Genomic DNA, 27,519 nt, shown 5'->3' on the forward strand with positions numbered 1-27,519 from the left:
AGGCGGGTGATTTACAGAAACAACTGCCAAAAACAAACGCGTGGAGACAGTTCACATTCCAAAGACGACCACCATCAGGGAGGGTCCCTGACAGCGTGCGGACAGCCCCAAGGGCTCAGTGGAAAAGCCCAATATCAGGGAAAATGTCCAATATTAAAAGCCCCTAACAGAATTTCAGGGACACCGCAGGCTCGCTGCCCCTACGCCCAGAACCACTGGAGAGGGGCCGGCGGACCTGGGGCGCAGCGCGGTGTCCCGGGCCGTCACCACCACGCCGCGGCAGGGAGCACGGACTGTCACGGTCTCCATGGCACACCTGCGCTTCCCTGCCCTGCGAGCCATCCCCTTCGCACATCAGCCGACAAACAAGGAAGCAGCGGTCACAGTTCAGACGCCTGGGGGAGCAGCCATCAGGTGGCTGGCAGGTCTGTGGCTGCGGAGCGATGCAGAGCTACGGTGAGAAGCAGCGCAAGGCTCCGCCTCTCTGGGTGTGCCGGGTGTCCCGGTTAACAATGCGGATTCTGTAATCACAGAAAACACGGTCATTTCAAGAGAAACATCCAAAGTGCTTTATTCAAAGTAATGTCCACCGCTGGCTACACATTTCCCCCATCTTCCAGGTAATTTGTGGATACCGTCCCAATAGAACTTTTCTTGTTTTGAGGCAAACCATTCAGAGACCCAATTTTCCACTTCTTCATACGTTTTGAAGTGCTGCTCAGAAAGTGCGTGTGCCATCGATCGGAACAAGTGGTCATCTGAAGGAGTGAATATGGCAGGTGGGTTAATACTTCCCAGGCAAGATCTTTTAACATGTCTTTAACCGGTTTTGAAGTGTGTGATGGTGCGTCATCATGAAGCAAAATTACTTTGCCATGTCTTCTGGCACATTCTGGTCATTTCACGATCAAAGCATGGTTCAAATTGATTATTTGTTGTCAGCAGTGATCAGTATTAACGGTTTCACCTGGTTTTAGAAGCTCATAATACACCACACCTTCCTGGTCCCACCAAACACAAAGCATTGTCTTCTTTCCAAAGCGATTTGGCCTTGCAGTCGATGTTGGTGGTTGACCTGGATCAACCCATGATTTTGTGCATTTGGGATTCTCAAAATAAATCCACTTTTCATCGCCAGTCACAATTCGATGCAAAAAAATACTTTCTTTCATGCCGTTGAAGCAACATTTTACTGATGACTTTTCGGTTTTCCACTTGTCTTTCGTTCAGTTGATGTGGCACCCATTTTCCTTCCTTTAAAATCTTTCCCATTGCTTGTAAACAATTGGAAATTGTGTGCTGAGCAACGTTTAATCTTTCAGCAAGTTGTTTTTTGAGTTTGACACCCATCTTCATCCAATAATGCTTGTAATTGTTGGTCTTCAAACTTTTTTGGCTGACCTGGACGTTCTTTGTCTTTCACATCGGAATCATCACTTTTAAAGCATTTAAACCAGTGTTCACAACTATCTTGAGATGGAGCATGTTCACCATAAGCTTCCTGAAGTATATGATAACTTTTTCTTCAAAATAATGAATTAAAACTTCCCGCAAATGCTCTTTTTTTGGCACAAAATTCTACATTTTTAAGCATAAAAATATCTATGATGTTAACACCTCCAGCAAATTTGACATATGAAGTTTTGAAGCTTGCTGTCAATACAACAAAATAGCATACATATCAAATCGCATCTATATCAACATATGTGTAACTCCATCTATTGAAAAAAATTCGCATTATTAGCCGGTACATGTAGTAAAATCCTCGGGGCTCTGGTAAAACGGGAGACCGAGGAGCAGCGCACGGAGCTCTGATAGGACGGAGGGGACCGCGGAGCACACGGCCTCCGGGGGGAGCCCGCAGCCTTTAGGAAGCGCAAAGCTGGCATTTCCCAGTCGCTCAAGGACGTGCAGTTTGAACACACAGCACCTGACGATGGGCAAGGAAATACTAGGTTCAAACGTTAAAGCACACGGAACAAGGACGAGGGAAACCAACCTGAGGCCCAGCTGCCTGCAGACCACTTCCGCGTCAGCATCGTCCCACTGGTCGTCGCAGACGGTCCCCCACTGACCGGCATGGTAGACCTCCACGCGGCCCTCGTGCTCGCTGCTCCCACCCGCAAGGCGCAGGACGGGGGAGGCAGGGCCTGCGCCTGGGAAATCAAAGACAATTACACCACCTCCTGACACCAAGCAGTAAGATCAGGTCTATCCTAGTTCCTTCCCAGCGTCAATAAGGAAGTAATATTTAGTAAGGCACTTCAGTGATGGGCACACACACTCATCTACTTCATATCATCTCACCAATTAGAACACTCCCCACGGACACACTCCCCACTGACACGCTCCCCACGGACACGCTCCTCACTGACACGCTCCCCACGGACACACTCCCCACTGAGAAGCTCCCCACGGACACGCTCCCCACTGACACGCTCCCCACGGACACGCTCCCCACTGAGAAACTCCCCACTGATACGCTCCCCATGGACACGCTCCCCACTGAGACGCTCCCCACTGAGACACTCCCCACGGACACGCTCCCCACTGACACGCTCCCCACGGACATGCTCCCCACGGAGACACTCCCCACTGATACGCTTCCCACGGACACGCTCCCCACTGAGACACTCCCCATGGACACGCTCCCCACTGACACGTTCCCCACTGATACGCTCCCCACGGACACGCTCCCCACTGACACACTCCGCACTGACACGCTCCGCATGGACACGCTCCCCGCTGACACACTCCGCACGGACACGCTCCCCACTGACACGCTCCGCACAGACACACTCCCCGCTGACACGCTCCGCACGGACACGCTCCCCGCTGACACGCTCCGCACAGACACGCTCCGCACAGACACACTCCGCACGGACACGCTCCGCACTGACACGCTCCCCGCTGACACGCTCCGCACAGACACACTCCGCACGGACACGCTCCGCACTGACACGCTCCCCGCTGACACGCTCCGCACAGACACGCTCCGCACAGACACGCTCCACATGGACACGCTCCCCACGGCCCCGCTGACACGCTCCGCACGAACACGCTCCCCACTGACACGCTCTGCACGGACACGCTCCCCGCTGACACGCTCCGCACGGACACGCTCCCCGCTGACACGCTCCGCACTGACACGCTCCGCATGGACACGCTCCCCGCTGACACGCTCCCCACGGACACGCTCCCCGCTGACACGCTCCCCACGGACACGCTCCCCACGGCCCTGCTGACACGCTCCCCACAGACACGCTCCCCGCTGACACGCTCCCCACGGACACGCTCCCCGTTGACACGCTCCGCACAGACACGCTCCGCACGGACACGCTCCCCACGGCCCCGCTGACACGCTCCGCACGGACACGCTCCCCGCTGACACGCTCCGCACAGACACGCTCCGCACGGACATGCTCCCCGCTGACACGCTCCGCACAGACACGCTCCGCACAGACACGCTCCCCGCTGACACGCTCCCCACGGACACGCTCCCCACTGACACGCTCCCCACGGACACGCTCCCCACGGCCCCGCTGACACGCTCCCACAGACACGCTCCCCGCTGACACGCTCCCCACGGACACGCTCCCCGTTGACACGATCCACACTGACACGCTCCGCACAGACACGCTCCGCACGGACACGCTCCCCACGGCCCCGCTGACACGCTCCGCACGGACACGCTCCCCGCTGACATGCTCCGCACAGACACGCTCCGCACGGACACGCTCCGCACTGACACGCTCCGCACGAACACGCTCCCCACGGCCCCGCTGACACGCTCCGCACGGACACGCTCCCCGCTGACACGCTCCGCACGGACACGCTCCGCACTGACATACTCCGCACGGACACGCTCCCTGCTGACACACTCCGCATGGACACGCTCCCCGCTGACACGCTCCGCACGGACACGCTCCCCGCTGACACGCTCCGCACTGACACGCTCCGCACTGACACGCTCCCCACGGCCCCGCTGACACGCTCCGCACGGACACGCTCCCCGCTGACACACTCCGCACGGACACACTCCGCACGGACACGCTCCGCATTGACATGCTCCGCACGGACACGCTCCCTGCTGACACGCTCCCCGCTGACACGCTCCCCACGGACACGCTCCCCGTTGACACGCTCCGCACTGAATTTCGTTCACACAAGCAGCTCTTAAGAGGAAGTCGTCTCAGCGCATGGTTCCCAGCAGCCGCGGAAACCAGAGGAGACCCTCACCACCGCCTGCCTGGGAGCACGCGCCGGGGAGCACGGGCCTGGGAGCACGGGCCTGGGAGCACGCGTCTGGGAGCAGCTGGGTTTCCATGGCACTGCGGTGGTGCCACTGCTCTTCCCGAAGCCTGAGCATCACCAACCTGGAGTTACCACAAAGGCACTTACGTGGGTCCAGCCAGCATCCTTGTTTTCAGCACAGAAATACGTTGATATTTGCAGAAACCAAGTACAAGTGGACACCTGACACTATGACACATTGTGGACGTCATGGGCGGGAGCCGGTTCAGATTCACATCCTGTGTCTACAACCACGGTCCTCCCCTCGATTCCCCGTTAGCCCGTGCCCCGAGCTGGCCCCCTCCGCTCTGGAGTTCCCTCCACTCCTGCCTCGGTCAGGGCTCTGACCACACGCCCTCCTCCCTTCCCTGGAACTCCTGACGCTGGCCCCGCCTCGGGCCGGGACGCCCCTGTGCCTCCTGTGGGAGTGATGTCCCCCCAGGCCGTCACAGGGGACCCTTCTCAGTCAGTCCTCCACGCCAACGTCCTCCTTAGGAGCTTCCCGGGACCCGCCCACCGTCCCCCTCAGGGCCACCTTCACCGAAGTGCCGTGATGTGATGTCACCTGTCAAGTGGGTGCAGCACAGAGAGCCCCTCCGCCACCGTGCGCACTGGCTGGACCCACATGTGGCAGCACAGCATCGAGGAAGGACAGGAGCAGGGAAACGCCAGCACTGTCCTTTACTCAGCTCCCCACGGACACACTCCCCACGGACACACTCCCCAGATGGGAGGCGCCTGCTTTTGCCAGGGGTTGCCCAGGTGCTGCAGGGCACCCCCTGAGGCCCTGGGCAGCCCTCACCTCCAGGCGCTTCCTGCCAGAGTGGTCAGGAAGGCCCTAGGTCAGTGATGGGCAACCTTTGGAGCTTGGTGTGTCAAACTTTGCCAAAAAACTGAGCATAACTCGGGTAGTATGTCACTTTGAGGAAAAAACTAACTCCAAGACTCTAGTCGCAAATGTTTCATCCTCAGGAGCAGCAAATGTTTCATCCTCGGCATGCGGCCGCGTGTCATCAGAAATGGCTATGCGTGTCAGTGCTGACATGCGTGTCATAGGTTCGCCATCACTGCCCTAGGTGGTGGAGCCTGGAGCTTGCTCACCGCGGGGCAACGGCATCTGTTAAGGAGAAGCTGGGCAGCCCGCAATGGGTGATGGGTGCGGGACTTCAGAGTGAGCGAGCAGTGCCAGGACTTCAGAGTGAGCGAGCAGTGCCAGTGCGAGCAAAGCACAGCAGGACGCCGCGGAACGCGGTGGGACACAGCAGGCGCCTGCTGTTTCTGGAATGAAGGCTGTGATGTGGTAAAAGGGTCAGAACAGGCGGGGTCCCTATTAGGAGGCTTAGTTGCACCTCCTGCCAAATGCTAACCACTGAGCCGCAGGAGACACTCTGGCTGGCCCGGGGCCGAGGCTCTCTGCACGGCACCTGGTTGAGTGCACGCCCAGCACCAGCCCAAGCTCTGAGCAGGCTCGGCCCACGCGCTCGGCACACACTCGTGTCTGCTGCGTGCGCTGATGCAGGTCACGGGCTCTTATTTGCAAAAGAATAAAGACAGGCTTAATAAGCACAGCTGTTCTCAACATCGTATATTGCTTCCTATAATTAACTGATGGCCCAATTATGGTAGGAAACAAATTTGCTTAAGTTATGTGTATTTTTCCTTTAAAAAGTTTGGCAAATACAGAAAAATAATTTTAAAATGTGTAAGTTTCTTAAGTTATTGTATTCTCCCCTGTTCCCCCTCCCCCTCACACTGTGGTAAGCTTAGAGCACACAGAAAATAAATACCCTCAGAGAAAATTTAAAATCACCTACAACCCAGGACCATTACGGCACATTATCTTGCATTTTTAATGTTTTATTTGAAAGCATGTGGTTTTTCTGGTTGTATGAGTAATTGTGAAAACAGAGAAAAGCTCAAGGACAAAGGGGCGTCAACATCCCACATCCTCCCAACAAACACACAAAACATCACCGGAAAGAGAATTCCCGGGAGGCAGCTGGCTCACGTTGGGCTTGCGGACAAATAAAACTCCCGAGGTTTCCCCGGAGGCGAATGCCGTGCCAGTGCCCCACAGTGTCCTCCACACGTGTCAGGAAGGCGCAGGTCCCAGAGGACAAGACACAAATGTACTCTCCCAGCTGGAGCACGCAGGAAACGGCTGCCAAGGGCCTGGGGTGATCTCAGTGTTTCCTGGTTCGAGCTATTTGCTTTCAGAGTCTCGTGTAGCTTACCAGAAGGGCATCTTCTTCTCATTCTCACTTCCAAGTCATCTCAACTGCCTATGTTTCATATATGGCGATAAATGACCTTAACTCTACCTTTGCAACCAGAGTTTTAACAAGTGGATTGCTTATAGAGAGTAGGAAGAATTTTTTAAGAAGTAGAGAAACATCCTAAAAGAAAAAGAATTATTGTTTTTAAGATTTTCTTACCTCACTACTTGAAAATGTGACATCTCACCCGTCTGGGTGAGCACAGAATCCCAGCAATAATCTAGGAAAAAGCAGTGCTCTGTGCAGCCCAGCCGCACCGCGCTCCAGGCAGCAATGCCAACACATGCTCGGGGAGGGGCAGGGAAGGGAAGATACAAGACAGCTGGGTGCACCCGCCCGCCAGGAGAGGGCTGCAGCGCTGAGAGCGCACCCCCGTGGCCCGTCCACAGCCTCGGCGCTTCCAGCCTGCTCCCCTGGAGGCCCCACCTGGGTCTCCGTAGTTCTGGGGGGGAGCCCTGCCCTTCCTCCTGACATCTGCACTCACACTGACCCGCTGCCTGGGCATCTGCCACGCTGCTGTCTCCGGACAATCAGAAAGGGAGTCTGTGACGGTGTGGCGGCCTGGGTGGTGATCGCCCATTAAAATACACCTTGGTCCCCAGAAAACCCATCGGCCTTTATGACAGCAGCTGCTCTCTCCTCTACTTCCGTCCCTACGAGCACAGGCCTGTGTGGACTGAAACCATTCATTCTGCTGGTCGCCTCGTGCCCAGTACCTGGTACTTAACAAAGACCATACCCACGGGAGCAAGTCATCCTGTAAAACCCACAGGGGAACACAGGTACATGATCACCTGTCACCCACAGCGAGCAGAGCCTGTGGGTGCTGCATGTCACATCTGGTCTCAAGCTGACTTTCTATCACGAATCCATCATGATTTCCCACCACCAAAGTCAGTGTTTCCTACACAGCACACACGGTTTCTGTCAGCAAATCGAAAACATGCTGAGTGCGAGGCCGAACGGCACCCACACGGAGACACTCCCAGAGAAGACTAACTGTGACCGGAGAGGGCGATGCCTGGCTCACGTCTGTACGCACTCTCGGGAAGCGGTGTGACTAAGACACAGTCACCACCGGGAGTCAGGATGACAACTCCATAGAAGGCAAACACGAGTGAACCCTTTACCGGGGGAAGCGCTGCACAGCCGCCGCCTCCTGAGGACACGCCCCGCCCCGCCGGCGCCCAGTGAACGGGAACGCGGCCCAGCCCGGACAACGGGGTGTGTTTTGCGACTCCCTTTCTTCTGGAAGCACAATGATTGACGTTAGGTTTATCAAAGGTGGGTGCACTTTTACCAAATCATTTGGATTTCAAAAAATGGGAGAAATCCATAAAGATGGATGTGAAACTCGTGGATGACACAAGTTTCAAGGAAATCACAATCCGGGTGCGTTACCCATGGCCATCTTCGCAGTCAATCTTGAACCCCCAGTATGCATGTGCCTTTAAAGCCTATGGCAGGTTTTAGAAGAAAAGGGCAGACACACCGATATAAAGAGGGGCCCGGGGCTGTGGGAGGAGCAGGTCACGCTCAGTGAGGCCCGGAGCCCAGTCTGGCTCAGCTCAGGCCACTCAGCTGGGCTGCCCACGCTCTGCCTTCGGATGAGGAAAAGGAGAGGTGGGACCTGAAGAGTCTTTCTCACGCCAGCACTTCAGCCCAGCATTTCAAAATGATTGTCACCACTGTATCTAAGCAAGATGTATCAAGAGAGGCAATCCATTCACATTCAAAACCTTCTATACAGTATATGCCAGCACGCCTTTGAAAGCAATTAATAAATCAATAACATGCAGATAAGCTCTGCGTTAACACACCTAATGGACGTGCTTTTATATGTACAGATTGATGTCACATTTAAAATAGATGAGAGGGTTATCTGATTAACATGGCACTTTCTTGAACTGTCTCCATGCAGCAGCTTCCACCCACGCAGCAGTACATGTCTGGAGCACGTCTGCATCATGACTGTCCCGCCGGCATGGAGTCTGGGCGCCGCTTGCCCTCCCGGGCGCTGTTTACAGCGGGCACCGGGGGCTGTGAGCACGAGCCTGCCCGAGTGTGCGTCTGCGCAACGGAGGTCAGCCACCTGTCCGTCCGGCAGTGGACAGGTAAGCTCACGGAGTCCATGCCCACTCGGGCGCTCTTGCCTCCCCAGGTCGGAGCCTCAGAGGACACGGTTCCTCCCTGGTTCTCGGGGAACCAAAGCACTGGAAGATGTGCCTGAAGGAAGATGCTGACACCGCCCCCCAATGCTGACACCCTCGGGCTCTCCCAGGAGAAGCTCAAGTCAACATTTTTTGAGACTGGAACCCTCACTGATCAAGTCAGTAATTACCGCTCCTACCACCACACACTTCCAGGCCCAGCTTCCGCCTCCCCTCCTGATTCAGAGCAATGCTCTCGTTTACAAATCAGTAAGTAACAAGGTACATTAACCCTACTTGCTGCTGTAATCAAAACTCTGAACAAAACTTCAAGGTTACCTCTAATGAATACTCATTCCTCACCCTCCTCATGGGAAGGCAGGAGGAAGCTGGCAAAAATCTTACTGGTTTCACTGGAGTTGACTAACCTTTTCATTGGTATCCTATTAGATACTAGAGGCCCGATGCACGAAATCATGCAAGAGCAGGCCTTCCTTCCCCCGGCTGCCGGCACTGGCTTCCCTCTGGCACCCGGGACTCGGGCTTCCCTCACAGCCCCAGCTTCATCCAGAAGGTTGTCCAGAAGGACATCCAGAAGGACGTCTGGTCTAATTAGCATAGTATGCTTTTATTATTATAGGTTATCACTCACTGATGATTAATGCAAAATATTTCTAAACTGCAAACCTTTCTTTCAGTCTTTTAGACCTGCATTTTTCTTTTTTAAAACGTTTTTTTTTCTTTTTTTATAGACTTCAGAGAGGAAGAGGGGCAGAGAGAGATAGAAACATCAGTGCTGAGAGAGAGAATCATTGATCGGCTGCCTCCTGCACGCCCCCACTGGGGATTAAGCCCGCAACCTGAACATGTGCCCTGACGGGGAATTGACCTGTGACCTCCTGGTTCATGGGTCAATACTCAACCAGTGAGCCACACTGGCAGGCTAGAAGATGCTTTCTAAAGATCTCTGGTCATAAAGGCCAAGAAAAACATATGGTATGTGACCTTAGAAAAACAGAACAATAGGAATAACAACAAAAATAAAACTTTTGCTCCAAAATGGAGCCCGCTCCTGGTGAGACCCTCGGCAAAGGCACGGAGGGCTGGGCCGGGGCAGTGGGCACTGATGGGTTTTAGTGAGGTGCCAGGGCTGGGGGAGCGGGCAGCTCCTCGGGCGGCCATATCCCCCAACCCATCAGGGACAAGAGCCCAGGGAAGGTCACCCCTTCACACCAACACGGAGCTGGGGCAGCAGCCCAGGCCCACCCGCCACTGAGGAATTACAGTTCTCAGGATCAAAGTCCTCGCTTCCTAGGACTAAACAACCATCTGCTTAAAGACCAAGTCCAAGTGGTGCTTTCCACCTCCGACCGCTGAGCAGGCCACGTCGGGGCCAGCGGGGGAGTGATGTGGGCACACTGAGTGCGTGAGGGTGAGACAGCGCTCTCCCTCCCGGCCCTTCTCAGCCACTCTGCTGAGGAGAGTGAGAATGAGGGAGGAGGACGAACCTTCCCACAATCACCATGGTGCCCACTCGCGCCGGGTCATGCGCCCCGCCCAGGAGAGGACGCTGGACTCCCCCCAGCTGCAGCTGGTGACAGACGACCACGGTGTCCGCGTCGTCCTAGCTGCTGCTGCAGGCTGGGCCCCACGCGCCGTCGGCATACACTTCCACTGTGCCCTCCACCTCATCGGTGCCACCCCAAAGCCTGGCGGCCCCTGCGGTGGGAAGAACCCCCAGCCCTTTCATAATGACCTTGTGGACGCCCAGCGTCCTCGCTCAGCGTCCCTTCTCCGGGGGCGGCGTGCAGTCAGAGGGACTGGGCCCTGCTGCTCAGGCTTCCGTCCTTACATGAGGGTTCGTGGGGGTTGGGTGGTTTAGTTTTGTTTTGTGTTGGTGATTAACATCCTCATGAAGAGCTAATTGTAGCGAGTTTTTATCCGGGCCAACAGGGGTCCAGCTGGAACTGTGAAAGGGGAGACATTCTCATCACTCAGGTCCCTCCTGCCTTCCCCTGAGCTCCAGAGAAACGAACCCGGTGCCCTGCCCGGCCTCCTCCCGGGCTGGGCGCAGCTCCTCTCCTGGCTCCTCCTCCCCGAAAGAGTAAGAGCCTTCCCCCTTTAGACTCTAAAGATCATGCTGTGATTCCAACCCTGTGTGCGAACAGTGGCCACTGTCAGCCTCGGGGCCGTGGCCAGGTGGGGTGGCTGGTGTGGCGGACGTCCCTGCGAGCCCACTTCCCCGCGGAGCGCCCCCTTCCCCAGGAGCGCCCCCTCCGCTGCTCCCTCCCTGAGAGCCCACTTCCCCCCAGAGCGCCCCCCTCCGCTGCTCCAGAGGCCACGGTTTGCATCATCCTCTTCCGTCTTTAAAGGAGCGGAAATTTAAGTGCATTTCATCCATGCCGTGTGGGCCGAGGCCTAGACTTCTCTTCGCGTTGGTCCTGGTGGACGGGCGGGTACTAAGGAGAGCAACTGGGACATTGAAATGAGAATCCCACTCAGACACCTGAGGAATTCACAAATCCTGTGAAAAGTCGCCGAGAAAGGCCTTCATTTCATAGGTAAGGAAATGAAGAAATTAAATCCCACCCAAAAATTCTGGTATGTTCTGCATATGTTCAAGTTATTACATGTGGATTTAAAATAATTTTCCAAAAACATCAGGTTCACATTCCGCTTGCTCCAGCCTAGTCACTAACCACCATTACCTCCCAACCAGCATCCCTGAACATGGAACTAAGAGACACATCCAGTTCCTCATGACAGCATGTCACTCCACTCACACCGAGGGCGGCAATACCCGGAGACAAGCATCGCGGCCAGGCCTGACTGGGGGCCATGGACCGGTGCGCGTCTGGCGGGTAACCTGCCACAGTCACACTCCGACCCCAGTTCAGGCTGAGCAGGGGGAGCGGCCCTCCCTGCCAGTGTGAGCTACAGACACTGAAAGAGCTCTGACTGGAGAGCTTTGCTGAGCTTCAATATGTTTTAATCACAAAATCTCTCCTATAAAGACCCACATAGGACATGGTAGCACGCACACTACAAATGCCAGCAGCTTATTTCATTCCAAGGAATCCATTTGCTCACCTCAAACTGACATTTGAGAGAGATATTTAATCTATTATCTCTTTATTAAACCCAACACACTTCCACCAAATTACGCATGTCAAAGGCCGGAAGGAAGGTCTGGTCGTGACATTAAACTGGACCTCTACTTACACAGGTGAAATAACCACAGTGCATGTAAAACAGTGCCCAGGTCGCCACACCGCTACCAAGGAGGAAGGATGCATGCATGCCACCTAAGGATCAGGGCAGCTAGAGGCGGAAGGAGGACACTGCGTCACGCAGAGTGGTCACCACCGTCTAAGGCAGAGGCAGCACTGGCAAGCCTCCAGCCATCTCGTCCCCGCGCTTCTCAGCGGCTGCGCAGGTGGCAAGAGCCGGGCTGCGCTGTGCTGCACCTGCTGACGGCAGGACACCTGCAGCCTCACCCGCCTCCCTTCAGCCAGGGATCACAGTGTGGGCAGCTCTGCAATGCACCTGCATGTCAGCGACCAACTCACTCTCCTTCAGAACCCACCCAGCGCCACGTCCCCAACACCACATCCCAACACACACATCCCCAACACCACATCCCCAACACACACATCCCAACACACACATCCCAACACACACATCCCCAACACACACATCCCAACACACACATCCCCAACACCACATCCCAACACACACATCCCAACACACACATCCCAACACACACATCCCCAACACCACATCCCAACATACACATCCCCAACACACTCATCCCAACACACACATCCCCAACACACACATCCCAACACACACATCCCCAACACACACATCCCAACACACACATCCCAACACACACATCCCAACGCCAACATCCCCAGCGCCAACATCCCCAACACCACATCCCAACACACACATCCCCAGCGCCACATCCCCAACACCACATCCCAACACACACATCCCAACACACACATCCCAACGCCAACATCCCCAGCGCCAACATCCCCAACACCACATCCCAACACACACATCCCCAACACACACATCCCAACACACACATCCCAATGCCAACATCCCCAGCGCCACATTTCCAACGCACACCCCTTCCCAGCAGCGCCCTCCACAGGTTCACCCTTTCCTCATGGATGGCCACAGCAATTCCTAACGTATTCTGAGACATCTACCTGGGACCCAGAGTGTTTCTTAATGGTATGTAATTCCATGAGGTTCCCAATTCTTCTAACAATTTTTTGAAAGAGTTTTGTGTGTTTTTTTAATCAATATAGCCCTGGCCTGGTGGCTTGGTTGGTTGAAGCATCTTCCCGTACAACAAAAAGGTTGTGGGTTCAATTCCCAAGTCAGGACACATACCTAGGTTGCAGGTTTGATCCCCAGCCTGGGCGTGTGCGGGAGGCAACCAATCATCCCCCCCCCTCTCTCTCTCTCTCTGTGTGTGTGTGTATGTATATGTATGTGTATGTATGTATGTGTGTGTATATATATATATATATATATATATATATATATATATATATATATTTCTCTTCCTCTCTCTCTTTTTCTCTCTAAAATCAATAAAACAATATCTTTGAGTGAGGATTAACAACAAAATCAGTATAATAATATGCTCCAAAATGATAAAGTATGAACACACCATTTATACTATATATTTTTAAGGTAGGTGGTAGTTTTTTTATTCGTTTTTGGTTTCACTTTGTCCTTGCTTCATTTATTCTCTTAAAATGGTTGAGGTGATTGTCACCTCAACATAAGAAACATTCAAACCTGTGAAAAATGAGTGTGAGTTTATTTGAGCCAAACTGTCAACAACTGGCAGGAAGCAGAATCTCAAGGGATTGGGATAATGCTCCAGAGAATGGCAGTTTTCACCTTGTTTGATACATTGCAATCAAAGTAGGAGATGTAAGTGGGTTACATGAAATCCATTGGTGATAGATCAGGGAGGCGGGAGGAAGCAAAGCAGGGAAACCTCTGGGATTGGATAAAAGGTAAAATGATGGACACACACTTCTTTTACTTAGGTGGGTGCAGGATACTTAACAGTCAGCAATTAACTCAATAACAATGAGGGGCTTGTGGTCTCCACAGAGGGATGCCTGTGCTTTGAGGGGTCTGGAAAAAGGGAAATTACTTTGACCTTTCAATGATATGATGTGTTATGGTAGGTGCAAAAAGACAATAGACAGGCTCAGTTAAGGTCAAGATTGACCTTTGTCAGGAAGATACTGGTCTAGAACATGACTACGCACCATAAACTGCTTTTGGATAAAAAAGTTTTCATTTCAGACCATCCTTTGAAGTTACTTTAGTTCTCTGAGTTTGCAGGCCTCCCCTGAGTTGTTAGGTTAGCATGTGGCCCCTTTTCCCACATGATGGAGACCCTAAACACTGTCATTCATCTCCCTCAGTTGACTGTTGAGGACTCAGGCATCGAGCAGGACCCAGCTCCAAGCTCGGCAAAGAGGCAAAGAGCCTGCGATGCAACAAGCAGCTGTTCCTGCTGCAGGTGTCAGCCACTTCACACACCACGCCCTGCCGGCTCTCACCATGCTGTGTGAGATACGACAGCAATCCGCCAGTGCTCCCTGGGGACCGTCAGCCAGCAGGAGCAAAGACAGCGGAGTGTGTGCCGGACACACCGGAGGCTGCCTGGTTCTCTGCGCTTGAGGCTGGTCCTCCAGGGGGCGCCGCTGTGTGAAGCATGTGTTTGCACAAATCTGTAAGTGCACAGTTACAAGGTAAAAGGGGACATATCCTTAGCTCCCCGAAAATAAAAGGATGGAACGATAAAGCAACCCAGAAGGATCACCACCTGGTGACCTCGCTTCCGTTGCTAACCTACTAACAATAACATTCTTCAGTAAATTCTAGACCAATATGTTTTGTTTGGCAAATGTTGCTCAATTGTCACCATCTCTTATTGTCAGAACTTGAGCCCCCTGCTTGCTCCCGCTCGCTCCTGCAGCTGAGCACCGGCCTCGCTCCCCAGCCTCAGCCAAGGCCTCAGCACCACACCCAGTGACCCAGGCCTGCGCTGCCTTTAAGTCTCTCGAGTGCCACTGGGTGGAAACTCTTCTCTTCTAACTGCTCCTATCTTTAAAATGAGTACCAACAATAATTTAAAATCTGAAGTCTCAAACGGAGGTTGTGGGTCAACAGTAACAGGCACAGTCAATATATAGACCCAACCAGTGAGAGAGGCTGGACTGTAAAACTACACATGATGGCAGGTGCTCTGAGTTCATGAAAGGAACTGGTGCAAAAAGGCCACAAGGCCGTGCACTGTGCCAGTCTGCTGGTGGTACAGCCGCTGAAGGTGACCACGTCCAGGTCCAAGGAGGCTCAGAATTCTGCTGCCTTCACTGTCTGCCAGACGTGGAATTTACTGTCATTTTACTTTACCATTACTTTTCTTCCATGTAGATACTCTCCAGGTTTATAAAGCAAAGGGAACAGAAAAGATTCACGTTACAGAAATGCACTAAAGAACAGGAATTCCCCAAATAAAAAGGCACTGCAGAGGGGCTGCCTTTACCACTGCCCCGTCTCCATCAGTGCAGGCACCCTGGAGAGGAACAGGGACAGAATAATATCCCCTCACGGGCTCATTGGTGTCTCAGTTCTTCAGGCTACTGTGATGGGTAGAATACTGTCCCCAAAAAGCTGCTGAAGTCCTGGCACCTAGGACCTATGAACGAATGTGACCTTATTCGGAAGCAGGGTCTTTGCAGGTGATTATTTACAATGAGGTCACCAGGATGGGCTCTAACCCAGTGTGACAGACGTCTGGTCGGAAGGGGACACACAGGGGAGAGTGCCCTCTGACACTGGAGCCGGGGGGGGGGGGGGAGGAGAGCCTGGCACAGAGCCTGCGGGGCCATGGGAAGCCTGGCTCGGCAGCCACCTTTGTCCTGGGCTCCGAGTGTCCAGAACTGTGAACCAGAAAGTTTCTATTGTGTAAGTCACTCAGTTTGTGGGACTCAGTACAGCAGCCCAAGCATCCAGCCGTGATGTACCCGCTCCTGGGCAATCTACCCCTCTCCCTCCAGATTCAGGAGGCCTGCGAGAACCAGGAGGAGAGAAACCAAGGGCAGCCATCGTGTTCCCTGAATCCAGCTCCCTCCACAGTCAACCGATGGAAAGACGTGCCTCCTTAGTTACCTTCTTAAGATGTGCTTACAGAATAGCACTGTCTCCCTAGAAGAGGAAGAAAAGAATGGCAAAAACAAAGACCCATCTCCATACTGTTTTCTGAGTAGAATTAATAATAAATATCTTTAGTCTTTTAAAATCACAGTTTGACAAATAAGTAAAAGAAATTTAACATTATCACACAAATCCTTTCTCATCTATCACTGAACTTCACGGAGGCACAAAATAATTAATTTTAAGCATTTAATTGTTCTGGTGGAATCAGAGAAAATGCTGGTGACATCAAGCTATTATTCCAATCCTTAATAAAAGTATATGTAAAACTGAAAGTGATATAGAAATTTCAGTTTATGGAATATTAAAAAAACACGTATTACATGTTAAACAATACACATATTTGACAAATGAATTAAACATAAACTATGTCTTATACCAAAAGCAACACCAGAAAAATATGCTAAATGATCATTTCCTATCTTAATTATGAAATATACAAAAAATTCACATTGCCTAAGTACCACCAAATTGGGGGGCTGTTAGCTGGATTTTTCAAGTACAGTCAGGGAGGCCAGGTTAGTTTTGATGTGTTTTTTTCCTACAGCCTACCTGACAGTACTAAGGTATAATTTTGTCTCCGATTAAATTTCTCCATAACTGAAACCTGTTTAAGCATGGCAAAATAGATTTTATTGAAATCATGCCACATCAAAATGAAATAAAATTGTTTTTAGCACATACAGCAGTCCCCTGAGCCGAGATCCCACTGGACTGCATTTGCCTCCATCAGTTTCCATCAATAATTCATACTAACTGCCATGTATTATTCATGTAGATGCCGTCAGTATTGAGAAAAAGTCCGAACTGCTCTAGCTTAAAATGAGAATGTATACTCTGAACAGCAATTCTACCCATTTACATTGGCTTATTAGAAGCTTATAAATCTTATCAATTATTCTTTGGTTTAAAACATTATACAGTACTAGTGGCCCGGTGCACGAAATTCGTGCACATTAAAAGGGGATTAATTAGAGGAAATAATTTAATATTGCTGTTTGCCCTTTCTCTATAAAAGAAGTGTCAGAGATGAAAGAAAATTAGTAAAATTTATATGAAAACCTTCCTCCTGTCAGAATTGGGGGCGTACCATGGGACCCAGAGTCAAGTCCCCACCCACCCACATGCACCTCAAAATCGCGTGAGACCCAGACCCAGCCGGCCCTCACCCCCATTGGGCTAGATCCAGACCCGGCCAGTCCTGCCACTGTCAAGCCCCGCCGGGCAGGGGGCATAGCCTCAGGTCCCCTGGCCCGGCGCCAGGACGGAGGGCATGGCCTGAGGTCCCCCAGCCCAGACCGGGGCGGGGGCGTGCCTTGAGGTCCTCTGTCAAGCCCCGCTGGGTGGAGGGCATGGCCTGAGGTCCCCCATCAAGCCCTGCCAGGTGGGGGGGGGCGCAGCCTCAGGTCCCCTGTCAAGCCCCACCAGCAGGGGGATGCAGCCTCAGGTCCCCCATCAAGCCCTGCTGGGTGGGGGTGTGGCCTGAGTTCCCTGACCCAGCACTGGGGGTGCACCTTGGGGTCCCCCATCAAGCCCCGCTGGGTGGGGGGCATAGCCTGAGGTCCCCTGTTAAGCCCAGTCAGGCAGGGAGGCGCAGCCTCAGGTTCCCTGGCCCGGTGCTGGGGCGGGGAGCATGCTGAGGTCGCCTGTCAAGCCCCACCGGGCGGGGTGCGGCCTGAGGTCCCCCGGCCTGGTGCTGGGGTGGGGGGCACGGACTGAAGTCCCCTTTCAAGCCCCACCTGGTGGGGGGTGCGGCCTGAGGTCCCTTGGCCTGGTGCTGGGGCGGGGGGAGCAGCCTGAGGTCCCCTAGCCCAGCATCAGGATGGGAAGTGCACCTTGAGGTCCCCTGTCAAGCCCTGCTGAGTGGGGGGCGCAGCCTGAGGTCCCTTGTCAAGCCCCACAGGGCGGGGGAGGGCGTAGCCTCAGGTCCCTGCTGATTGCTCATTAAGGCTCCTTATGGGAACTTGGCCTCAGCTGTGGGTGCAGCCATCTTTGTGATGGAGTGATGGTCAGTTAGCATATTCCCTCTTTATTAGATAGGATTATGCAAAAGGAGATTCTCCACATTGTTAAGTTAGGTTACACTAACAATAGATGCATGTGCCACCCTAGCAGAAAATTTCACAAACTGCGTGTCTGAACTACTCACACATAAGCAAATGGCATGAGTGTCACCATTATACTGTCCATCACTGGGTGATGACATCACACGCTCCTGTCTCCCAGAGTAGCTGTCACAGGAAAGGTCATGAAAATGCTCAGGGTCCTGCTGACACCGGCCAGCCTGTGGGTGTCCTCAACCAGAGGGCAGGCGATTTCTCCGTCAGGCTTGTAAACTCTGCTCCCACCGTGAACTCGGCAAACACTTAGTGACTCTATCCTTGCCTTGTTACAGGAATCAGCAGTTTCCACTCTGTGATCCTAACTAAAGTATTGAGGCTGAATGTCCATGCATGGCTTGTAGGAGGAAAAACTCGCATTACTTTAGTGCTTTGCATGCAATAATTCTTATTAGTACTGTGCTAATTTGAGGAGGAGGGGAGAGGAAGGTACTGCTCTAGAAAAGTAAGATGCTGAAGAAGCTACCCATTCCTGACACATGACCTGCATAGTGCACTGTGTGCTCACCACCCCAAGTCAGATCACCTGCCATCACCATATATTTGGCCCCCTTTACTCTTCACTACCTCCCCACCCCCCTTCCCTCCTATAACCCCCATAACTGTTGTCTATGAGTTCCCATTTTATAGCCCACGTATGAGTGAAATCATCTGGTTTTTATCTTTTCCTGACTTATTTCACTTAGCATGATATTTTCAAGGTCCATCCATGTTGTTGCAAATGGCGGTATTTCACCTTTTTTTTTTTTTTTATAACTGAGTAGTGTTGGATTGTATATATGTACCACATCTTCTTTACCCAATTATCTATCACAGGACACTTTGGTTGTTTCTATGTCTTGGCCACCATGAATAATGTTGTGATGAACACAGGAGTGAATATATCTTTGCAAATAAATGTTTTTGAGTTTTTCAGGTAGATATCCAGAAGAGGGATTGCTGGATCATATGCTAATTCTATTCTTAATTTTATGAGGAACCAGCATACTGTTTTCCACAGCGGTTGTACCAGTTTACATTCCCACCAGCAGTGAATGAGGGTTCCTTTTCCTCCACAATCTCTCCAACACTTGTTATTACTTATCCTATATAATAAAAGGGTAATATGCAAATTGACCCTCCGCCCAGGGAACAACCGGTCGCTATGATGTGCACTGACCACCAGAGAGCAGACACTCAATGCAGGAGCTGTCCCCTGGTGGTCAGTGTGCTCCCACAGGGGTAGCTCCACTCAGCCACAAGCCAGGCTGATGGCTGCAAGCGCAGCGGCGGTGATGGGAGCCTCTACCACCACCTTGGCAGCGCTAAGGATGTCCAACTGCGGCTTGGGCCGCTCCCAGCAGGGAGCCATCAGTGGAACATCTCCCAAGGGCTCCTGGGCTGCCAGAGGGCACAGGCCGGGCTGAGGGACCCCTCTGAGTGCACGAATTTTCATGCACCAGGCCTCTAGTCTTGTTGATAATAGCCACTCTAACAGGTGTGAGGTGGTATCATTTTAGTTTTGATTTGCATTTTCCTAATAGCTTGTGAAGTTGAGTATCTTCTCATATACCTGTTGGCCATTTGTATGTCTTCTAGGGAAAGTTCAGGTCCTCTACCCATTTTTTAATTGGCTTGCGTGTTGAGTTGTACGAATTCTTTATGTATTTTGGATATTAACCCCTTTGTCAGAGCTGCTGTCTGCAAATATCCTCTCCCATGCAGTTGGCTGTCTTTTTGTTTTGCCGGCAGTTTCTTTTGCGTGCAGAAGCTTTTTAGTTTGATATAGTCCCATTCATTTATTTCTGCCTTTACTTCCCTTGTCTCTGGGGTCAAATTCACAAATATTCCCGAGGACCAAGACCCAAAAGTTTGCTACCTGTGTTTTCTTCTGTGCAGTTTCTGTTTCAGGCCTCGTAGTTAGGTCTTGGACCATCCTGAGTTAGCTTTCACATATGGGGACAAACAGCAGTCTAGCTTCATCCTTTTGCAGGTGGCTTTCCGGTTTTCCCAGCACCGTTTATTAAAGAGGCTTTCTTTTCTCCATTGTAGGAGTTTGCCTCCTCTGTCAGCAATTATTTGCCCATATACATGTGGTTTTATTTTAAGGAATTCAAAGCATTTTATATCTGCCTTAGCCTGAAAAGCAGATTGAGCTCAGTACTTAAAATCCAGCCAGGAGATGTACAAATCTGGTATTGCTAATCAACGTTTTTCAGCACCTGCTAAATGGAATCAAGACGCACGTGTGTGTTTTTAAGGGACAGCTTTCAGCCAGCTTTTTAATTAGCTTTCTCCTCAAACACCAGATGGGCGTGGAAGCGTGCAGTGTGTGAACTGCCTCCTCCCACCGTCCGCTGTGCCACCTGCAGCAGGAGATGTGGGTGGGGAGGCACATGTGAACCGATCAGTGACAAAAAGTCAGGTCCACGCACCATTCTTCCTGGTAGAAACCCAACGATGAGAGCACGATGAGGACCGAGCCTGTTTCACCCTCAGGCCGGGTTCCACGCGTGCGCTGTCACAGAGAGGACCCCCTGCCGCAGTCCAGCGAGCTGCCCGCCCGCCATGGCCGGAGACAGAGAGTGACTTCCCCTCCTGTGGGGCCTCACTGCTGTCTGCTCCTCCTGCAGACGTGCGGACACAGCCTGGCTCCCGCTGAGAACCGCACCCTGTGAACCAGACTGCCGTGACCTCGCACCAGTCAAATGGACACCAGGGGTGCCACTGTCCAGCCCACGCACAAGCCAACATGCCGACCCTCACCCAGCAGGCCACAGAATGGGGGGCTCCGTCAGCACCATGATCACCACGGTGCGTGTAGCCAGGTGGGCCCCGATGCCTCCGGGGTTTTCCCTGACAGTAACGAGGGGCCTTCAGCATCTAAAGCACCTTGACTGAGCAGACCCAGGGATTATGTACTTGGGGCCACCGAAGGCGAGAGCCCAGGTCTGTGCATCGTCACAGGCGCGGTGACTCCCAGGCTCATTGAGAGAGCTCTCTCGGGGCTGCTGCAGGTGCTCCATTCCCCCGTGACCCTCATTACTAACTGGCAAGTTCCCCTCGACCAGGGCCCAGGCATCACCTTTCTCCTTCTCAGACATTCCTGCCCCTGGAGTGCCCGGCCCTGCCCAGCTCACCTGGGGTCCCTGCTGCCCCGTCAGCTCGGCCTCAGCCAGCTCTCCACCCCCTGGGCCGCCTCCTCTTTCCTTTGATGCAACTCGAGACGTGGCTCTGCCTCCAGCTTACTTTTTAAAGGCGGGATCTCATTACCATAAATTTTCTTTCCTTTTGTCCTCGCTTTTTTTGGTGAAAAAGGAAAGGAAGACAATCCTGGATATTTGTAAATCATAAGAGACTAGAAATCTTATAACCTGGACCGAACACACTTCCCTTCCTCCTTCCTTTCATTCCAGTTAATCCTGAGGCTCCAAAAGGAGGCCCTTCAGGCCACACCGGCATTGCTGTCTGCGTAACTGAAGAGGGAGGGCAAAGTGAGCTGGGGGTGCAGATGCGCTCCCGGGTAATGCCGCCGTGAGAACTACACGAGGAAACGGACAAGCAGCACGCTCTGCCGGCGCCGCACAGAGCGAATGCTCGTTCACCCAGCTGTTCTCACGGGCCAGCTGTCTTCACCCGCTGGTGCTCAGAGCTACGAAGGCCTCAGAGTCAACCTACTACCAGCCGCTCCTCTCCAGACAAGGCACCAAAGCCGGGGGTTAAGAGACGGACCCAGCATTGCGCAGCTCCCCGCAGAGCCCGCCGACGCCAAGGTTTCTAACGCACAATTCCATATTCTTTCCACCACCTGCGAGCTTAGCTCACACTCCTAAGTGAATGTAGGACGAAGAAAGCCACAAGGCTCGGGATCCGCCAGTCGTTTTCCAGGTCTGAGTTATGCCCAACCAGTAAGTGAAGAGAAAATGACAGAATGAGTTATCAAGACCGAGTCTGTGAAAGCAATTAAATGAGCACACAGCCAGCCGGTGGCTTTCCTGGTTTGGGGGTTTGGGGGGCAGGTGGGGGGCATTTACCTCCCACCTGGGTGGTTTCTTTTGTTTCCCTGTGTTCAATTCCTTTACCCCACGGCTTGGAGTTCTGTCTGGTGGGATTCAGCCGTGGACATAAGGCGTCGCAGGCTGTGCTGCTGTCATCATCACGAGCGGGCAGGCTCACGGGCCCGCAGCTCCCTCAGGTGGAATGTAAAGGCAGAAAGAGAGCCACAGATCCCGACAGTGCCTAGCTCTGAGTTCCAGCGTTTCTTCCCTCCTCTACCTGTACATACACTACGGACTGTAACAGCAGCCGGAAAATGAAAAATGGTCGCTGTTCGTTAAACATGAGCTTTCACTACCAACAGCCTCTCTCAAAAACTGATGGGACAGCGAGAGGGCTCGGCTTGACACCGCTCAGACGCCTCACAGCCGCATTGTCATTCTGTCCACGGAACATGAGCACAGCGATGACTTCATTCTGTAGGATGAAGGAGAACAGGTCTCACCCTGCCTCTCTCCTTTCAGTCAGTGCACTGATGCAATAGAAGGCACAGATAAATAACCATTCGGTCAGAAAGGATGGCATGTGAAAGCTAACCTCCAGGTTACCTCCACCAAGCACGAAGCGCCACATCTGTCAGAACCCCAGCCTATGGACCGCCCACAGCTTGCGTGGAGAGCAGCCTGCCTTCCTTTCTTCCGTTCTTTCTTTCTTTCTAAGGAAAATTTAAACATTGAAGGACATTAAGCTTTTCTTACCAGCTACAGGAGGAGGAGGAGGAGGAGAAGGAGGAGGAAGAGGAGGAGGAGGAGGAGGAGGAGGAGGAAGGGAGGAGAAGGAGGAGGGGGAGGAGGAGGGAGGAGGCGGAGACTTTCATATTAAACAAACTCCCAAGCTCAAAAGGAAGCAGTATGCTAAGGCAGGTGATTCGATTTCACTAGATCTATTCCGGTGGCGCTTTCACTACCACAAAACTAGAACATCTTACCGCCTTCCCTGACCAGCTAACCCCATTCCCACAAGCACACACAGGCAGCAGTGCGTCCTGAAGGCTGCCCTGGACGCTGGCAAGCTGCTTCTTCCCTGAGACCCTCGCTGTTTCTCTCTTTCCCTCTTTTTTCTTCACTCACTGATGATCTTGACCACACTCTGCCCCAGACCTGAACATCATTTTGACAAGTTATATTTCGGCCCAGAAATGTTGCCATACTTTTTCCAATAGAGGTCAATGTTTGAAGTAAGGCAAACGCTCTACATGTTTTCAAATAGGAGTCTGGGGAGGGGGAAAGGTTATTGATTGTCATATTAAATTTAATATTTCCCTTTCCGAAACAAGTAATTAAAAACTTGCTTCTTTTGCGTAAATACTGTAACACCTTTAAGGCAAACTGATCTAGATAAGATCTAGATAAAGATAAAGATCTAGATAAAGAAAACACACACACACACACACACACACACACACACACACACACACACACGTGCGCGCACACACGGTGGCCAGACAGAAACAAGCAGAAACAAGACCACATCCAGGCACCCAGCGCGCAGCACCTGGCTGAGAAGCCATCGCCCTGGCGACCACAAAGCACACCTTGGGAAGATAACGCCAAGGTACCCGGAACTCAGAGCAGCCCGCCCCCCCCCCCCCCCCCGTCACTCTGGGGAACGCCACCCGCCACCCCACGCCCTCCCCCAGCCAGGCGGGTCCCCGCGCCCCGGCCGCTCACCGTGTCCGCAGTCGCAGCGGCCCCAGTCCCCGCGGCCACGCGCGTTCCGGTAGAAGCACCAGGGGCGGCCTGCGCCGTCGGGGCTCCGGCAGAAGTTGTGGCGCTGCCCTCGCAGGGGAGCCCAGTCCGCTGGGGGCAACCGTTCCAGGAGGGGCGGCACGTCCGCCCAGCGCAGACACGGGGCGCCAAAGTCCGTCACGTTGACCCAGGGCCCCCCCGCAGGGCAGTCCCCAGGGGGCGTCTGGGGCGCGTGCTGCGCGTGGAGGGCCAGCGGACGCTGAGCACCGGGCGCTGGCTGGGGGTGCGGGGCGTGCGCCCGCGGGGAGGGGGTCTCCCTCTGCGGCCGCTGCGGGGTGGGAAGGCGGTAAGGAAACTGGGGACCCGCAGGGGGCCGGTGGCGATGGCGGTAGTGGAGGGGATAAACGAGGACTGCATCAGAGCCGACCACTTCGGGGAGCGCCCCTAAAATCAGAGCCACCACGAAGCGGACGGGCGTCATGGTGCCAGAGCAGCGGAGTTTGGCCCATGCCCCTGCTCCGGGCTCCGCGGGTCCTGAAGGAGGGGAGGAGAGGGGGCGGGGCTCAGCGTCCCCGGAGCCCCCCACCCGAGCCCCGCCGCCCCCGCGCCGGCAGCCGCCCCTCCCCGCGCCTCCCTCCCCGCGCCTCTGCGCCTGCTGCTCGGGCGCTGAGCCTGGAGCTCCGGGAGCGCCGCTGGCGGAGAGGACCGGCGAGCGGCGGACGGGAGCCCAGGTGGCCGGCAGCACGAGCCGGAACGCCGCCCCCGGGCTGCGGGCGCGGACTCCGATGGGCCCGCCTGGCCGCCCAGACCCGCCACGACCTCGCAGCGCCCGAGCCGCCCGAGCCGAGCCGGGCGAAGTTGGCAGCGCGGGGGACGGTCCTGCCGCCCTGTGTGTCCGGCCGCCCGGTGCCAGCGGGCGGCACAGCTCGCGCCTGGCGGCCCGTCCGGGCAGCCATCTCTCCTTGACCCCGGCTCATGTCCCGCTTTATCGGTTTGGGCAAGAAAAGCGTGGTTAGGTCCAGTACCTCTCCCCTGACAAGTCCCAGGATACAGTTATGGAGCCGACGCGGGGTGATGAAGCCGTGTTACGGAACCGCGCTGCTCCCGGGCTGGGCGCGCTGCCCACACTCGCCAGGCCCAGTCAACACCCGCTGATAAAGTCCGCACGACGGGAAGGGAGCCGAGCGTCCACTTCCCGCCGCCCACTCTAACCCCCCCTCTCCCCCACCCTGTCCCGGGGCGGGCAGCACCGGCTGTCTGGTTATACTGGGGCGCAGTGAGGTCCTCTTAACACCAACTTTCCTCTCTAACCCGAGAAGACTTCTTCCGCTGCCTGCATCCTACCCAACAGCCGTCCCTCCTACACCTGCCCTTCTCCGGGCCAGGCCCGGCTAAGCCTGAGAGCAGCGGCTCCTGGCTGCCCTGTGGCTCGCCCTTCCTTCCCCTGAGCCACCTGCGCCAAAAAGCTGGCTTAGAATTTTAAAAGCCACTGGAGCTGCTGCCTGGGATTTCCCCTGCGGGTTGTCCTGGCTCGGCCCTGGGAAGGCCGTGTCTTCCTGCCAGGCCCGGGCAGTGTGGGGAGACTCACCCCAGGGCAGGCGCAGTGAGCCGGGCAGGAAACCTAGCACAGCTCGCTGTTTGTCCTTAAAACCTCGGTTTCCAGGGAAAACGCATCAACTCCCTGCACCTAGCTCCAGCCACCCATCTCAGCGAAACCTCTGCACGTAATCTCCTGAGGAGCTTCTTCAGCCCTACTAATGAACTGTCACTTCCTCGTTTCCCTCCTAACAAACATCCTTATTCCAGATACTGTCACGGAGATGCTGGCACCCACTCTGGTTTTGCACTGACACGTCTGGCTCCAGGCGAGCGAACCTGTGCTGGGGAGGGGTGCAGGTACAGCAAAGGCTGGAGGAGACTTGTTTTAGGAGGGTGGGCAGCGTTACCAGTCACAGCTCCTGACAGCGTGTGACAGTGACAGTTCTAATGGGAGTCACACTTCCTCCATGCCTCTCCTCTGCCCTCACTGCAGGCCCAGGCAGGCTGGGGCGGGTCCTGGCTGGCAGAGCCCCTGCCTCCCCAACACGCCCCCCACCGCACCCCCCCACTCCCGGCCCCCACCCCCTGCTCCCTCCCCTCCTGGGGCAGCAGGCAGGCCCAGCCCACGACTCTGAGTGCTGAAGAGGGGAACGGAGCAGTGAGGACAGAGGAGGCTGCGGGAACCTGAGAGGGGCGGGAGGTCCTGGGGCTACTCCACGGAAGGGGCCTCGGGCAGCCGCGTGCAAGGCGGAGCTGCCCACGAGCAGTGCATCTGGATCTCACCGCTTCCGCCCTGCAACCCCTTTCTCGGAAAACAGAGCGACGGTTATGGAATGGGACACGAGCTCAGGGCCCTCCGTGTGGGTTCTGTCCTCTACTTCTCGGGCACGGCATGGCCTGTGCACAGACGTGCTGTGCATACCACCCCTCCTCTGCCAGCACCCCTTCCGGCTCCTCCGTCAGCCTTGCTGCCGCCGCCGGGAGTGTAGGGTGTCCCATCCCACGTGCCTCTGCCGTGCCAGTGTGTGTTGGAGGGGCGTGGGGTGCAGGGAGAAAGCCTCTCCTGCACCCGCTCCTGCCGCCCCTAGGCTCTGCCTAGCACACGCCCCTCAGCTTCCCACACCCTCTAAGTCAAAGAATAGGGGAAGCGACTCCACCTTGTTAGAACTGTAAGAAGCCCACTGCCCCCAACCCCTCCTAGCAACAAGGGAGGCCTCCACCACCACCTGGAGTGACCTGGGGTGGGAGGGTGGGGTGGGGGAGGCCCCGCGATCCCTCTGTCCCCTCTGCCAGTGGATTCCATCAGGCACCCCTGTGGCTCCGGGGCCCAGGCGCTCACCCAGCCTCAGCCCGAGACCCAGGGCAGCAGGCGGTGGGCATCTGGGAGTGGAAGTGGGCACCATACATCAGCTTAGCTGTCTGTCCTGAGGCGACTGTGTTCTAGAAGAAAAGTTGGTTTTATGGTGGTTTGGGGATCAGCTTACTTCACATACATATGGGCTGAACTCTTGTGTAGTATGGCTTGGAAATATAACTAATAGCTTTTTTTTTTTTTTTTACAGAATTCCAAAAACCAATATATAAAATAACTCTGGGAAAGTTCCATTTACAGTTTGGGTGCTGCCTGCATTTGAGAAAGCCAAGAGCGTTTAAACACATGGCATAACAGCAGGTTTGCTGTACAGTCCCAGGCAGTCACATCAAGGGCTGGCTAGGGACTGTGGGAGGCGACAGGTTACAAGACATGACCAGGACATCAGAGGAAGAAGCACAATAAAAGGACATATAATATTTAGTTGACAGTTCGATAAATAAAAGATCCAGCAAGTAGCAGTGAATTGCTGGATGAATGGCACAGTGACTCAGAGGCAGAGGCCATGTGAGCAGGAGGTTCATGCCCCTGCCTTACATTGGCCACACTCTTATTCAGCAGCCCTGAAGATCGGCCCAAAACTGGCCATGAAGATGTCTGAGGCCTTGTGACAGCAACATCGCCCTGTGTGGGATCATCTATAATAATAAAAGCGTAATTATGCTAATTAGACCAGATGGTTGAAGAGCAGAACGACCGTCCAGACGACCTTCCGGACGAAGCTGGGGCTGTGAGGGCCAAGCCGTTTGCACAAATTTCGTGCATCAGGCCTCTAGTCTATAT

General features: G+C 54.1%; 1 protein-coding gene across 3 annotated transcripts in view; it reads right to left on the minus strand.

Moving 5' to 3' along the window:
* The window catches only part of PRSS12 (serine protease 12), a 74,593-nt gene extending 49,651 nt beyond the window's left edge, over nt 1-24,942 (minus strand). For all 3 annotated transcript variants that reach the window (XM_079771794.1, XM_079771793.1, XM_079771795.1), the window contains exons 1-3: nt 24,851-24,942; nt 23,808-24,359; nt 2,000-2,156 (exon numbers count right to left, since the gene is read on the minus strand). In XM_079771794.1, coding sequence (XP_079627920.1) covers nt 2,000-2,156; nt 23,808-24,306 — 656 coding nt within the window. In that variant the 5' untranslated portion in view covers nt 24,307-24,359; nt 24,851-24,942. The remainder of the gene's footprint in view (nt 1-1,999; nt 2,157-23,807; nt 24,360-24,850) is intronic.
* Nucleotides 24,943-27,519: the final 2,577 nt, after the last annotated feature.

Source organism: Cnephaeus nilssonii, assembly GCF_951640355.1.
Source record: "Cnephaeus nilssonii genome assembly, chromosome: 5".
NCBI lineage: Eukaryota > Metazoa > Chordata > Mammalia > Chiroptera > Vespertilionidae > Cnephaeus > Cnephaeus nilssonii.